A 14,206-nucleotide genomic window follows, 5' to 3' on the forward strand; every position below is an offset into this window, starting at 1 on the left:
AAGGCACCGGGGCCGGATGGTTTCCCGGTCGAATTCTATAAAAAATATATGGATCTGTTGGGCCCGCTGTTAGTCAGGATCTTTAATGAGGCAAGGGAGGGGGGGGGCTTTGCCCCCGACGATGTCCCAGGCACTGATCTCCTTGATCCTGTAGCGGGACAAGGATCCCCTGCAATGTGGGTCTTACAGACCGATTTCCTTGCTAAATGTAGATGCCAAGGTGCTGGCGAAGGTCTTAGCCACGAGGATTGAGGATTGTGTGCCGCAGATCATCCATGAAGACCAGACGGGGTTTGTGAAAGGGAGACAGTTGAACGCGAATGTGCGGAAGCTCCTGAACGTTATCATGATGCTGGCGAGGGAGGGAGAGGCGGAGATAGTGGTGGCGATGGACGCTGAGAAAGCCTTCGATAGGGTAGAGTGGGGGTACCTGTGGGAGGTGCTGAAGAGGTTCGGGTTTGGGGAGGGGTTTGTCAGGTGGGTTAGGCTGTTGTATGCGGTCCCGATGGCGAGTGTGGCCACAAACAGGAGGAGGTCTGAGTCCTTTCGGTTGCACCGAGGGACGAGACGGGGTGTCCCTTGTCCCCCCTGCTCTTCGCACTGGCGATTGAACTCCTGGCTATGGCACTGAGGGAGTCAAGGAACTGGAGGGGGTTGGTGCGGGGTGGGGAGGAGCATAGGGTGTCACTTTATGCAGACGACTTGCTGCTATATGCGGCGGACCCAGTGGGAGGAATGCCGGAGGTAATGAGGATTCTTAGCGAATTCGGGGACTTTTCGGGGTACAAACTCAACATGGGGAAGAGTGAGCTGTTCGTAGTTCATCCAGGGGACCAGGAGAGGGGGATTGGCGAGCTCCCACTAAAAAAGGCGGAGAGGAGCTTCAGGTATTTGGGGGTCCAGGTGGCCAGGGGTTGGGGGGCCCTGCATAGGCTTAATTTTACAAGGCTGGTGGAGCAAATGGAGGAGGAGTTCAAGAGGTGGGACGCGTTGCCGCTGTCCTTGGCGGGTAGGGTGCAGTCAATCAAAATGACGGTGCTCCCAAGGTTTTTGTTCCTGTTCCAGTGCCTCCCCGTGTTTATCCCGAAGGCTTTTTTCAGGCAGGTTAACAGGAGTATAATAGGGTTTGTGTGGGCGCGAGGGACTCCGAGGGTGAGAAGGGTGTTCCTGGAGCAGAGTAGAGATAAGGGGGGGACTGGCGCTGCCCAACCTCTGTGGGTACTACTGGGCCGCCAATGCGACGATGGTGCGCAAGTGGGAGGGGGCTGCATGGAAGAGGCTGGAGACGGCGTCTTATGTGGGTACGAGTCTGGGGGCGCTGGCAATGACGCCGCTGCCGCTCCCTCCAAGGAGGTATACCACGAGCCCGGTGGTGGTGGCTGCCCTCAAAATTTGGGGGCAGTGGAGGCGGCACAGGGGGGAAGTTGGGGCCTCAGCGTGGACCCCATTACGGGGGAACCACCGGTTCGCCCCAGGAAGAACAGGTGGAGGGTTTTCGGGGTGGCACAGGGCAGGGATACGAAAGTTGGGGGACCTGTTTGTGGACGGGAAGTTCACGAGCCTGGGTAAGCTGGAGGAGAAGTACGGGCTCCCCCCTCGGGGAACACCTTCAGGTACTTACAGGTAAGGGCGTTTGCCAGATGGCAGGTGGTGGAATTCCCATGGCTACTGCCACACACAGTACAGGACAGGGTGGGTGGGAGTGGGGAAGATCTCGGAAACTTACCAGGTGATGCAGGAGGAGGAGGAGGCTTCGGTGGTGGAGGTAAAAGTTAAGTGGGAGGAGAAGTTGGGAGAAGAAATTGAGGAAGGGACGTGGGCAGATGCCCTGGGGAGGGTGAACTCTTCCTCATCGTGCGCGAGGCTCAGCCTCATACAGTTTAAGGTGCTGCACAGGGCGCACATGACCAGGTCAAGGATGAGCCGTTTTTTTGGGGTGAGGACAGGTGTGTTGGGTGCTCAGGGAGCCCAGCAAATCACACCCATATGTTCTGGGCATGCCCAGCGCTGGAGGAATTTTGGAAGGGCGTAGCGAGGACGGTGTCGAGGGTGGTAGGATCCAGGGTCAAACCGGGCTGGGGGCTCGCAATATTTGGGGTGGCAGAGGAGATGGGAGTGCAGGAGGCAAAAGAGGCCAGAATTCTGGCCTTTGCGTCCCTGGTAGCCCGACGAAGGATTCTTCTTCAGTGGAAAGATGTGAGGCCCCCAAGCGTGGAATCCTGGATCAGTGATATGGCAGGGTTCATTAAATTGGAAAGGGTGAAATTCGCCTTGAGAGGGTCGGTACAAGGGTTCTTTAGGTGGTGGCAACCGTTCTTAGACTTCCTGGCAGAACGATAGACATTGGTCAATGGCAGCCGCAGTTCGGGGGGGGGGGTTACTTTATTATTGTTTTTGTTATTTCCACTGAAGGGTCTGAGGGGGTGTATATAGCTGTTGTGTTAAGTCGGGGTGTTAATGTTAATTTATTATTTATGTACGGGGGGGTATGGGGGGTTGCTTTTCTAGATTGTGTTTTGTACTTAACCCTGTTGGGTTCTTTTTTTTTTCTCATTTTGTTATTGATATTTTATGGAAACCTTTAATAAAATTTTTTTTTTTTTTTAAATGAGTGAAATCAGTCAGAATTTGCATTCCTAATTACTACCCAGTGATGCCGGTTGTGAAGATTTGCACATGACTATCAGGTGAAGACAGGATCAAGCTTGGCCTCACTCAGTCAAAATATCCACGAAGTGAGAGGTGTCAGTGTAACATACTTAAACAAAAAGTCAACAGCTTCAGGAGACAAGGCAAGAAGAGAGAATTGACATGGAAAAATAATTTAAAACTCCCCAACCAATAGTTCAGATAATCTACCTGGCTCTCAATGTCAGCTTCAATTCTTGAGACCATGGTGATGAAACAAATTGGCGTCCAATGCACTTGTCACATAGCAAATCAGTCACAGACATGTAGCGAACCTATGCACTTCATTAGCTGAGAGACTTTAATCCGATGGACATTAGAACCCTACAGTAGCCCATTCGACTGAGGACCCAGTTCCTAACTCAATGCATGGCCACATCGAAAGCAGAAAATCCAAAATACAATCCTGAATATTAAAGAATTGTAAACTAGCTTTTAATTGCGACACCATAATTGGAAGCTTTGTTTTAATTCATTTACGGGATGTGGGCGCTGCTGGCTAGGCCAGCCTTTACCTAATTGTCCTTGGTAAGGTAGTGGTGAGCTGCCTTCTTGAAACGCTGCATATCTGATGTAAGCACACAGGGAATACGTTCCTTGTAGCGGTTTGATACAACTGAGTGGCTTGCTAGGCCATTTCAGAAGTTAGTTAAGAGTCAGTCACATTGCTGTGGGTCTGGAGTAATATGTAGGCCAGGCCGCGCCAGGTAACGATGGCAGATTTTCTTCCCTAAAGAGCATTAGTGAACCAGTTGAATTTTACAACGGTAGTTTAAATATGCAACAAGTTTTTAACTCCAGATTTTTTTAAAAATTGAACTTAAAGTTTCACTAGCTGCCACGTTGGGATTTGAACCAGTGTCTCCAGAGCAAGCCTGAGCCTTTAGATTACTAGTCCAATGACACTATCACTACGCCACCACCTTCCTCCTAATGCTGGGTACGGATTAGTTGCTGCTATGAAAAACATTTGACAGAGCTGCTGTCACAGTGCACCATTGCTCATATTTAGTCCTGTCCCTCAATTACAGTTAATCTTTGGGATTGTTAGGTGATTCACCCCACCTTTTGCAATATACTTTGAGTCGAATATGATGAGTTGATTGCCACAAGTTTGGCGGGCATTCTACTGGAATGTTACAATTGGCTACAGGAAATTGGGGGAGGTGGAGATGGAAACGTTAACTAGGATTCCCACTCCTGTTCCTATGGAAAAAGCATGAGTATTTCAACTGGGCTTGAAAGTGATGCCTCAATGGAAGGCTGGCCTGGCAACACATTCTGCCTCATGACACACATGCCACTCGGGCTCCTGTGGAACTGTCCCCTCGGCACGAATCAGCTATCTTCTGGAAAGCAGAGAGGAAAGTTTATATTTGGCTTGGGGTTTCATAATTAACATGTTTGGGTGAGAAATTTAAACGTCAATCACAAACTTGCAAATCTTTCGCACCAGTTCATAATCTTTGTACCAACTATATCTATAGAGGGAGTCAGGTTTGCACAGATAATCATATTTCAAAATAAAAATGAGTGAGCTACCTTTTAGTAAATACTAGGAATACAAAGGGAACAATAAAAACATTAATACAACATGTCTGAAATAGCCACTTAATTGTTCTAATAATAGCTGAGGAAGTGTCAATGTTCCTTTCATTTCACTGCAGTAGCAAGCCTGGAGGTTCTGAACTTGTTCAAAATCAATCCCCCAACCATTTTGCTCACCCCTCATGAAAAGCCACTGCACTTATGTTCTGCAGAATTATTTTCCATGGTCTTATCTCTTGCATTAAATCATTCCGATCCAATTTTATTACAAACCAATCTCAACAGTAACTGTGTCAAACCACAGGAGTGACTTGTTACCTGAACATATGCGCCATCTTTGAAAGATCAAGCTCTAAGGACTGTAGAGCCAGGTACATCTTAGTTTTCAGCTTACTGCAAGAAAAGGAATGAAAAACTGAGAATGTAACATACCCCTGATTACCCACAGACTTGCCTATACTGAAACATTTCCAGGGAGTCAGGAGAGCAGCGATCTGCACTGCAGGGAGCAGCAAGAGGAGTACACTGATCAGAAGAGAAGAGCCTTTTCTCTACAGTGATCCTTGTGTTCTATATTACTCTTCTATGGGGCTATTCAAACTTTTTTTTTTTTTAATATAAATTTAGCGTACCCAATTCTTTTTTTCCAATTAAGGGGCGATTTAGTGTGGCAAATTGACGTACCCTGGACATCTTTGGATCGAGGAGGTGAGAACAACGCAGACACGGGGAGAATGCAAACTCCACACGGACTGTGACCCGGGGTCGGGATCGAACCGGGGTCCTCGGCACCTATTCAAACATTTTATGCTGCTCTTCTTTACAGCTATCCTTACAATCTATATGGATATCCTTACACAAAGTTTCTTCTCAACTATTAATATTGAGTTATTTTTGAGCGGACAAAACTTTCAAAAATAAACAGGATATAAGAAGAATTGCATACAAGCTCAGTCAACCCCACCTCATTGGTAACTTCACTATCTTCCAAATTTTCATTAACCATTGGTTAATGCACATGTCCCCACTACTATAAATATACAGTGATGCTCATTTCCTTCTACCCTGAAATAATTAAACATTAAACCAGGAAACAACATTTTTTTAAAATTACAGCAAAGGTAAAAGTCAAGGCATTAAGATATCGTTCCTTCCTGTGGCTACATCTACAGTAGGTAACAGAGCTGGCAGGATTCATGATCGGGAATGGATTCCCGTATGGGTACGTCAAATCATAGTAGTTCACTAAAGGCCTGAATATAGTAACTCTGCATCTAAATGAGAGACTTTAAACTGATTATCTAGGTATGAACAGTTAAATACATTACAAGATTACTCTTATTTTAGTATTTTAGTGAGAGTGCATTATAACATATTTAAAATATGCATGTGACTCTTCAGCAGATAAGTGCAAAAATGCGGTAGTTATTTATCATAGGATTTACAGTGCAGAAGGAGACCATTCGGCCCATCGAGTCTGCACCGGCTCTTGCAAAGAGCACCCTTCCCAAGGTCAACACCTCCACCCTATCCCCATAACCCAGTAACCCCACCCAACACTTAAGGGCAATTTATCAAGGCCAATCCACCTAACCTGCACATCTTTAGACTGTGGGAGGAAACCGGAACACCCGGAGGAAACCCACGCACACACGGGGAGGATGTGCAGACTCCGCACCGACAGTGACCCAAGCCGGAATCGAACCTGGGACCCTGGAGCTGTGAAGCAATTGTGCTATCCACAATGCTACCGTGCTGCTCGATGGATTTTACCACACAACTGCCTCCACTTCACCAATTTCAGAAGGAAGTTTTGACTAGTGAATGTGTTCAAAAAATAATTAGATGATACTAACTCCAATTCTTTTGCACAAAAATAAGCTCGTCATAAGTTACAGTTTCCTTGGCAGCAAGCCAAATTCCCAGGTATGAAAAACGCTCAGACCTATTTTCTGGATACCCACACAAGATCTCTCCATTCCCAAAATGGAGGAACACACCAATACAACATGGAAGATGGGAGTACCTACCACATGCAACAGGCACCACATCAGAGACCTAATCCAATGGTGTACAGGGCAGAGTAAGAAAGCCACCCATACAAAGCTAGTTGGCTACTCTCCCTAGTTTGTGACCACTTTGACCCCAAAGCTTGTGGCTGTGCTACATCAAAATAAATTATAATGCTAGCATACTTGCAACAGCTTATTTTCCTCTTATAACCCCAGACCAGGCCCCAACATTTGTCAGGATACTGGACAAGAACCCTAAACACTTTGTTTTAATTTTTAAAACTGTGTGGAAAGGATATTTTGCTCCAGGAGTGATTCCACTGACCAATAGGTATCTTTTAAATTAAAATAAACTTTATTCTCAATATAGGGTTAAATACATGACCAGACTTCCGGGTGCGGCGATGACCAGCTGCGTCGCACGTTTCGGCAGCTCCCGGTGTAACGGACTTTTGGGCTCTTAATAAGAGCCCCAACGGCAATTTTAACGGCTAAAAGTACTGTGCGGTGCACCAGAAGGGAATCCCCCCTGGATACGGATGGAAAAAGGAGAGGAAGGTGGCCGGATTGCGGTGGATCCTTTAGAGCAGCGGCAAGGAAGGCAAGCAAAAACCAAGATGGCGTCGGAAGGTGGCAGTTTAATATGGGGCCCTGAACAACATGAGTTTTTGAAACGCTGCGTGGAAGAACTCAAAAAGGAAATGAAGAAGGAGCTGTTGGCTCCGATATTACAGGCGATCGAAGGGCTAAAGGAGGAGCAAAAGACCCAGGAGCGGGAGCTTCGGGTCGTGAAGGCAAAGGCTGCCGAGAATGAGGACGACATACAGGGCCTGGTGGTGAAGACGGAGATGCACGAGGCACACCATAAACGATGTGTGGAAAGGCTGGAGGCGCTGGAGAACAACGCGAGGAGGAACAACCTAAGGATTCTTGGCCTTCCTGAAGGTGCGGAGGGAGCGGACGTCGGGGCATATGTGAGCACGATGCTGCACTCGTTAATGGGAGCGGAGGCCCCGGCGGGTCCGCTGGAGGTGGAGGGAGCATACCGAGTGATGGCGCGAGGACCGAGAGCAGGAGAAATTCCCAGAGCCATAGTGGTGAGATTCCTCCGTTTTAAGGATAGAGAGATGGTCCTTGGATGGGCAAAGAAAACTCGGAGCAGTAAGTGGGAGAACGCGGTGATCCACGTATACCAAGACTGGAGTGCGGAGGTGGCGAGAAGGAGGGCGAGCTTTAATCGGGCCAAGGCGGTGCTTCACAAAAAGATGATAAAATTCGGAATGCTGCAACCGGCAAGACTGTGGGTCACATATCAAGGGAGGCACCACTACTTTGAGACGGCGGATGAGGCGTGGACTTTTATCGTGGAAGAAAAATTGGAATGAGCGGGTTATTAAAAAAAAGAACGTTTGAAACAAAGTGGTGGGGCGAGTATGGGGGGCGAAGAAGGGGGGAAAGAGGAGTTTTATGTTATTAATCCTGCGATGTGGTAACTTTTCTCTCTTCCACAGGAGGTGGTGGGGGGAGGAAAGGAGGTGGAAGAGATAGGGCGTTGGCCATTGGGGGCGGGGCCAAGGGGGAAGCGCGGGCTCGGTTCCCGCGCTATGATAATCATGGCGGGAATAGGGAAGCAGGAAGGAGGGGGCATCGCACGGTGCGAGCCGAGGTCACGGGGGGAAGCCGAGGTCGGCCAGAGTTTGCTGACTTCTGGGAGCAACATGGGGGGGTGTAACTACGCTAGTGGGGGATCTAGCGGGGGGGGTGGGAGGGGGGAATTATTGGGCTGCTGCTGCTGGGGAGAGGGGGGAGCTGGTATGGGGTGGGATGGGCGGGGGGGGCACCGCCTGGGGGGGACACAGCTGCGTGGGAACCGGGTGAGGAGCTGGAAAAAGGGGATGGCTAATCGACAAGGGGGGGGGGAAAAATCCCCCCAACCCGGCTGATCACGTGGAACGTGAGAAGGCTGAACGGGCCGATAAAGAGGGCACGGGTACTCACACACCTTAAGAAACTTAAGGCAGACGTGGTTATGTTACAGGAAACGCATTTGAAACTGATAGACCAGGTGAGACTACGCAAAGGTTGGGTGGGGCAGGTGTTCCATTCGGGGCTAGATGCGAAAAACAGGGGGGTGGCTATATTAGTGGGGAAGTGGGTAATGTTTGAGGCAAAGACTATAGTGGCGGATAGCGGGGGCAGATACGTGATGGTGAGTGGCAAACTACAAGGGGAGACGGTGGTTTTGGTAAACGTATATGCCCCGAACTGGGATGATGCCAATTTTATGAGGCGTATGCTAGGACGCATCCCGGACCTAGAGGTGGGAAAGTTGGTAATGGGGGGAGATTTCAATACGGTGTTGGAACCAGGGCTGGACAGGTCGAGGTCCAGGACTGGAAGGAGGCCGGCAGCAGCCAAGGTGCTTAAAGATTTTATGGAGCAGATGGGAGGAGTAGACCCGTGGAGATTTAGCAGACCTAGGAGTAAGGAGTTTTCGTTTTTCTCCTATGTCCACAAAGTCTATTCGCGAATAGACTTTTGTGTTTTGGGAAGGGCGTTGATCCCGAAGGTGAGGGGAATGGAGTATACGGCTATAGCCATTTCGGATCACGCTCCACATTGGGTAGACCTGGAGCTAGGGGAGGAAACAGAAGGGCGCCCACCCTGGAGAATGGACATGGGACTAATGGCAGATGAGGGGGTGTGTCTAAGCGTGAGGGGTGCATTGAAAAGTACTTGGAACTCAATGACAATGGGGAGGTCCAGGTGGGAGTGGTCTGGGAGGCGCTGAAGGCAGTGGTTAGAGGGGAGCTGATATCAATAAGGGCACATAAAGGAAAGCAGGAGAGTAGGGAACAGGAGCGGTTGCTGCAAGAACTTCTGAGGGTGGACAGACAATATGCGGAGGCACCGGAGGAGGGACTGTACAGGGAAAGGCAAAGGCTACACGTAGAATTTGACTTGCTGACAACGGGTACTGCAGAGGCACAGTGGAGGAAGGCACAGGGTGTACAGTACGAATATGGGGAGAAGGCGAGCAGGTTGCTGGCCCACCAATTGAGGAAAAGGGGAGCAGCGAGGGAAATAGGGGGAGTGAGGGATGAGGAAGGAGAGATGGAGCGGGGAACGGAGAGAGTGAATGGAGTGTGCAAGGCATTTTATAAAAAATTATACGAAGCTCAACCCCGGGATGGGAGGGAGAGAATGATGGGCTTTCTGGACCGGCTGGAATTTCCCAAGGTGGAGGAGCAGGAAAGGGTGGGACTGGGAGCACAGATTGAAATAGAGGAAGTAGTGAAAGGAATTAGGAGCATGCAGGCGGGGAAGGCTCCGGGACCGGATGGATTCCCAGTTGAATTTTACAGGAAATATGTGGACTTGCTCGCCCCGCTACTGATGAGGACCTTTAATGAGGCAAAGGAAAGGGGACAGCTGCCCCCGACTATGTCTGAGGCAACGATATCGCTTCTCCTAAAGAAGGAAAAGGACCCGCTGCAATGCGGGTCCTATAGACCTATTTCCCTCCTAAATGTAGACGCTAAGATTCTGGCCAAGGTAATGGCAATGAGGATAGAGGATTGTGTCCCGAGGGTGGTCCATGAGGACCAAACTGGGTTTGTGAAGGGGAGACAGCTGAATACGAATATACGGAGGCTGCTAGGGGTAATGATGATGCCCCCACCAGAGGGGGAAGCGGAGATAGTGGTGGCGATGGATGCCGAGAAAGCATTTGATAGAGTGGAGTGGGATTATTTGTGGGAGGTGCTGAGGAGATTTGGTTTTGGAGATGAGTATGTTGGATGGGTGCAGCTGTTGTATAGGGCCCCAGTGGCGAGTGTGGTCACGAATGGACGGGGATCTGCATACTTTCGGCTCCATAGAGGGACAAGGCAGGGATGCCCTCTGTCCCCATTACTGTTTGCACTGGCGATTGAGCCCCTGGCAATAGCATTGAGGGGTGCCAAGAAGTGGAGGGGAGTACTTAGAGGAGGAGAAGAACACCGGGTATCTCTGTGTGCGGATGATTTGTTGTTATGTGTAGCGGACCCGGCGGAGGGGAGGCCAGAGATAATGCGGACACTTCGGGAGTTTGGAGAATTCTCAGGATATAAACTGAACATGGGGAAAAGTGAGTTGTTTGTGGTGCATCCAGGGGAGCAGAGCAGAGAAATAGAGGACTTTCCGCTGAGGAAGGTAACAAGGGACTTTCGTTACTTGGGGATCCAGATAGCCAAGAATTGGGGAACATTGCATAGGTTAAATTTAACGCGATTGGTGGAACAAATGGAGGAGGACTTCAAGAGATGGGACATGGTATCCCTGTCACTGGCAGGGAGGGTGCAGGCAGTTAAAATGGTAGTCCTCCCGAGATTCCTCTTTGTGTTTCTGTGCCTCCCGGTGGTGATCACGAAGGCTTTTTTCAAAAGGATCGAAAAGAGTATCATGAGTTTTGTGTGGGCCGGGAAGACCCCGAGAGTGAGGAAGGGATTCTTACAGCGTAGTAGGGATAGGGGGGGGCTGGCACTACCGAGCCTAAGTGAGTACTACTGGGCCGCCAATATCTCAATGGTGAGTAAGTGGATGGGGGAAGAGGAGGGAGCGGCGTGGAAGAGATTGGAGAGGGCGTCCTGTCGGGGGACTAGCCTACAAGCTATGGTGACGGCCCCATTGCCGTTCTCATCGAAGAAATACACCACAAGCCCGGTGGTGGTGGCGACTTTGAAAATTTGGGGACAGTGGAGACGGCATAGGGGAAAGACGGGAGCCTTGGTGGGGTCCCCGATAAGAAACAACCATAGGTTTGCCCCGGGGAGAATGGATGGGGGATTTGGAATCTGGCAAAGAGCAGGAGTAACGCAACTGAAAGATCTGTCTGTGGATGGGAAGTTCGCAAGTCTGGGAGCGCTGACCGAGAAATATGGGTTGCCCCAAGGGAATGCATTCCGGTATATGCAACTGAGGGCTTTTGCGAGGCAGCAGGTGAGAGAATTCCCGCAGCTCCCGACGCATGAGGTGCAGGACAGACTAATCTCAAAGACATGGGTGGGGGACGGTAAGGTGTCAGATATATATAGGGAGATGAGGGACGAGGGGGAGATTATGGTAGATGAGCTGAAAGGGAAATGGGAAGAAGAGCTGGGGGAGGAGATTGAGGAGGGGCTGTGGGCGGATGCCCTAAGTAGGGTAAACTCATCGTCCTCGTGTGCCAGGCTAAGCCTGATTCAATTTAAGGTGTTACACAGGGCGCATATGACTGGAGCACGGCTCAGTAAATTTTTTGGGGTAGAGGATAGGTGTGCGAGATGCTCGAGAAGCCCAGCGAATCACACCCACATGTTCTGGTCATGTCCGGCACTACAGGGGTTCTGGGTGGGGGTGACAAAGGTGCTTTCGAAAGTAGTGGGGGTCCAGGTCGAACCAAGCTGGGGGTTGGCTATATTTGGGGTTGCACAAGAGCCGGGAGTGCAGGAGGCGAGAGAGGCCGATGTTTTGGCCTTTGCGTCCCTAGTAGCCCGGCGCAGGATACTGTTGATGTGGAAGGAAGCCAAGCCCCCGGGGGTGGAGACCTGGATAAATGACATGGCAGGGTTTATAAAGCTGGAACGGATTAAGTTTGTCCTAAGGGGATCGGCTCAAGGGTTCACCAGGCGGTGGCAACCGTTCGTCGAATACCTCACAGAAAGATAGAGGGAATGGAAAAGAAGAAGGCAGCAGCAGCAGCCCAGGGGGGAGGGGGGGGGGAGGATCCAGAAGGAGTCTCAGGGTTAATATATATGTATAATATGTATAGGTCGTTGCTATAAATAATTGTATATTGGATTGTTAAACCATATTTTTGGAGAGTGTTTATCTGAGACAAGGCAGTTGCCATTTAGTTTTAGTTTTCGTTTTTGTTATATATTATTTATTCTTTGTTTATAAAACAGGTCATTGTTATTTATACTGTTATATTATTGTGTAAAGGATACACAATGTACTGTGATGGTTGACCAAAAATTTTCAATTAAATATTCTTAAAAAAAAACATTACCATCACAGAAAATAGCTTTTCAATTAATAGTTAAACAATTCTTAAAATAAAAGAAACCCTTTTTACTACTGATGACTTTTCTATCTCCAATTAAACAAAGCCCATCACAGGTCAAAAACCACTTATAAATAAAGTTAGAAAACACAGGATTACTTGCTGTACACTTGCATAGAGATTTCTTGGGAAGATTACTTGACGAGAGAAAGATCTTTTCAGGAATAGTCTGCAGATCTTTCTGTCTGTGTCAGACTACTGCTCATCCTGACAGCATTTGGCAAAAACTGCTGCTCAACGTAAAACGTAAAGCAGACTTCCAAACCTATATCAAACTGCAAAACGACAGACAGGCCTGGCTCCTCTCATTAATTACATCATCTTTATCCAACTCAGGTCCCCTGACCTGCTTACCCAAGTCTGAACACATTGTCTAAAATGATCTATTCTCTGAGGAATCTCCAGCAATCATAACAAAATGCCATTAGGTCTCTCTTTGTACACAAACACATGGTTGGAATGAATGATGATCTGATTTTTACGACATCTTAATTGCCTCTTTTGCAGATACACCGCCTGCCTGTAGGTTAATACTACTGTGAGATTATAAACACCGTAAACTAGGCTTTTAATGACATTATTGCAACTGTCTTTAACCATTTGTTTCTTTCTTGTCTTTCTTTATATATATTTACCCACCCCCCCATCTACATCTGTTACAGGTTACCCTCGGATGTTAGTTTCCCAGCTGTTTGGCCATTCACACCTTTTGTTCTCTCTGGAAATTGCCATTAGCACTCTTTCCCTTGGTATCTGTGGCTATGACTCATCTTTCATTCACACTCCACAGTATAAAGATTTCCCACTTTCTCGGTCTTTTAGTTTTGATAAAGGGTCATCTGGACTCGAAACGTTAGTTCTTTTCTCTCCCTACCGATGCTGCCAGACCTGCTGAGATGTTCCAGCATTTTCTCTTTGGTTACTGCAACGGATATATATTATATATATAATACAATCTATATTTAAAAATCCTACATTAATCACACTCTGCAAACAAATACAACAACATTGATATGTGAATTAGTGAAAACTGCTCGGCGAGAGAAAGAAAATATCTGATACTTACTTGTCCCCAGGGAGTTTATATAGATTGACGAGACCTTTAAGATGTTTTGAGAACTCCAAAAAATTCTTCTCTCTGTAACACAATTAGCTTCCATTATCAGGAAAGCACAATATAAAAATAACACATGAAGAAAAGATCTTACATTTTCCAAAGTATGTTCATTTCCCTTTCTCTGAATTTGCGAAGTGATTATTCTGGCTGAGAATGGTAGCACTGTAATACACCAAGGAGAGATGAAACGAGGATTCAATCGTCCCAGTCCTCTGAGCTGTTCCGATGTAGGTACCCCACAATTCATCGTAAATTGTGAGGGATGGAGAATGAATGGAAAGTGTTCTCCAGCTGCTGTTCATCATCTACTGATGGACCAGTCGGGTCTCCCGCTCTACTGACCGCAGCAACATGGTTGACTCTTAACTGCACTCTGAAACGGTCCAGCAAGCCACTCAGTTTAAGGGAAATGAGGGATGGGCAACACCCAAATCCCATCAAAGAATAATTTTAAAAAGGGAAGCTAGTAGTCCATTAGGAGAAACAAAATAGCAACACAACCTCATGTAAAACTGCTCTACCCAGCCCCTTCTCTCAACTTTTCTCAGCTGAGAAGCAACATGAATCACAAAATCAATGCAATGCGATCTTTACTGCTGCTTATTTCAGAAATTAAGGTATTTTAAAAACATACACCAATAAAAATATACACCAAAAACATGGCCAATATTTAAACAAGAGATTTCAGCTTATTTCTATTTATGGTTATAGGAGAAATTAGATAAATGGTAATTTCCCCCAGTATCAGAATTGGTT

At 47.9% G+C, this 14,206-nt stretch overlaps 1 protein-coding gene across 1 annotated transcript in view; it reads right to left on the minus strand.

The window, feature by feature from the left end:
* The window catches only part of med1 (mediator complex subunit 1), a 53,675-nt gene that overhangs the window by 26,817 nt on the left and 12,652 nt on the right, over positions 1 to 14,206 (minus strand). The window contains exons 7-8 of the mRNA XM_072487425.1: positions 13,400 to 13,471; positions 4,555 to 4,629 (exon numbers count right to left, since the gene is read on the minus strand). Of these exons, the coding sequence (XP_072343526.1) occupies positions 4,555 to 4,629; positions 13,400 to 13,471 (147 nt within the window). The remainder of the gene's footprint in view (positions 1 to 4,554; positions 4,630 to 13,399; positions 13,472 to 14,206) is intronic.

This window comes from Scyliorhinus torazame, chromosome 21 (genome assembly GCF_047496885.1).
Source record: "Scyliorhinus torazame isolate Kashiwa2021f chromosome 21, sScyTor2.1, whole genome shotgun sequence".
Classification (NCBI taxonomy): Eukaryota; Metazoa; Chordata; class Chondrichthyes; order Carcharhiniformes; family Scyliorhinidae; genus Scyliorhinus; species Scyliorhinus torazame.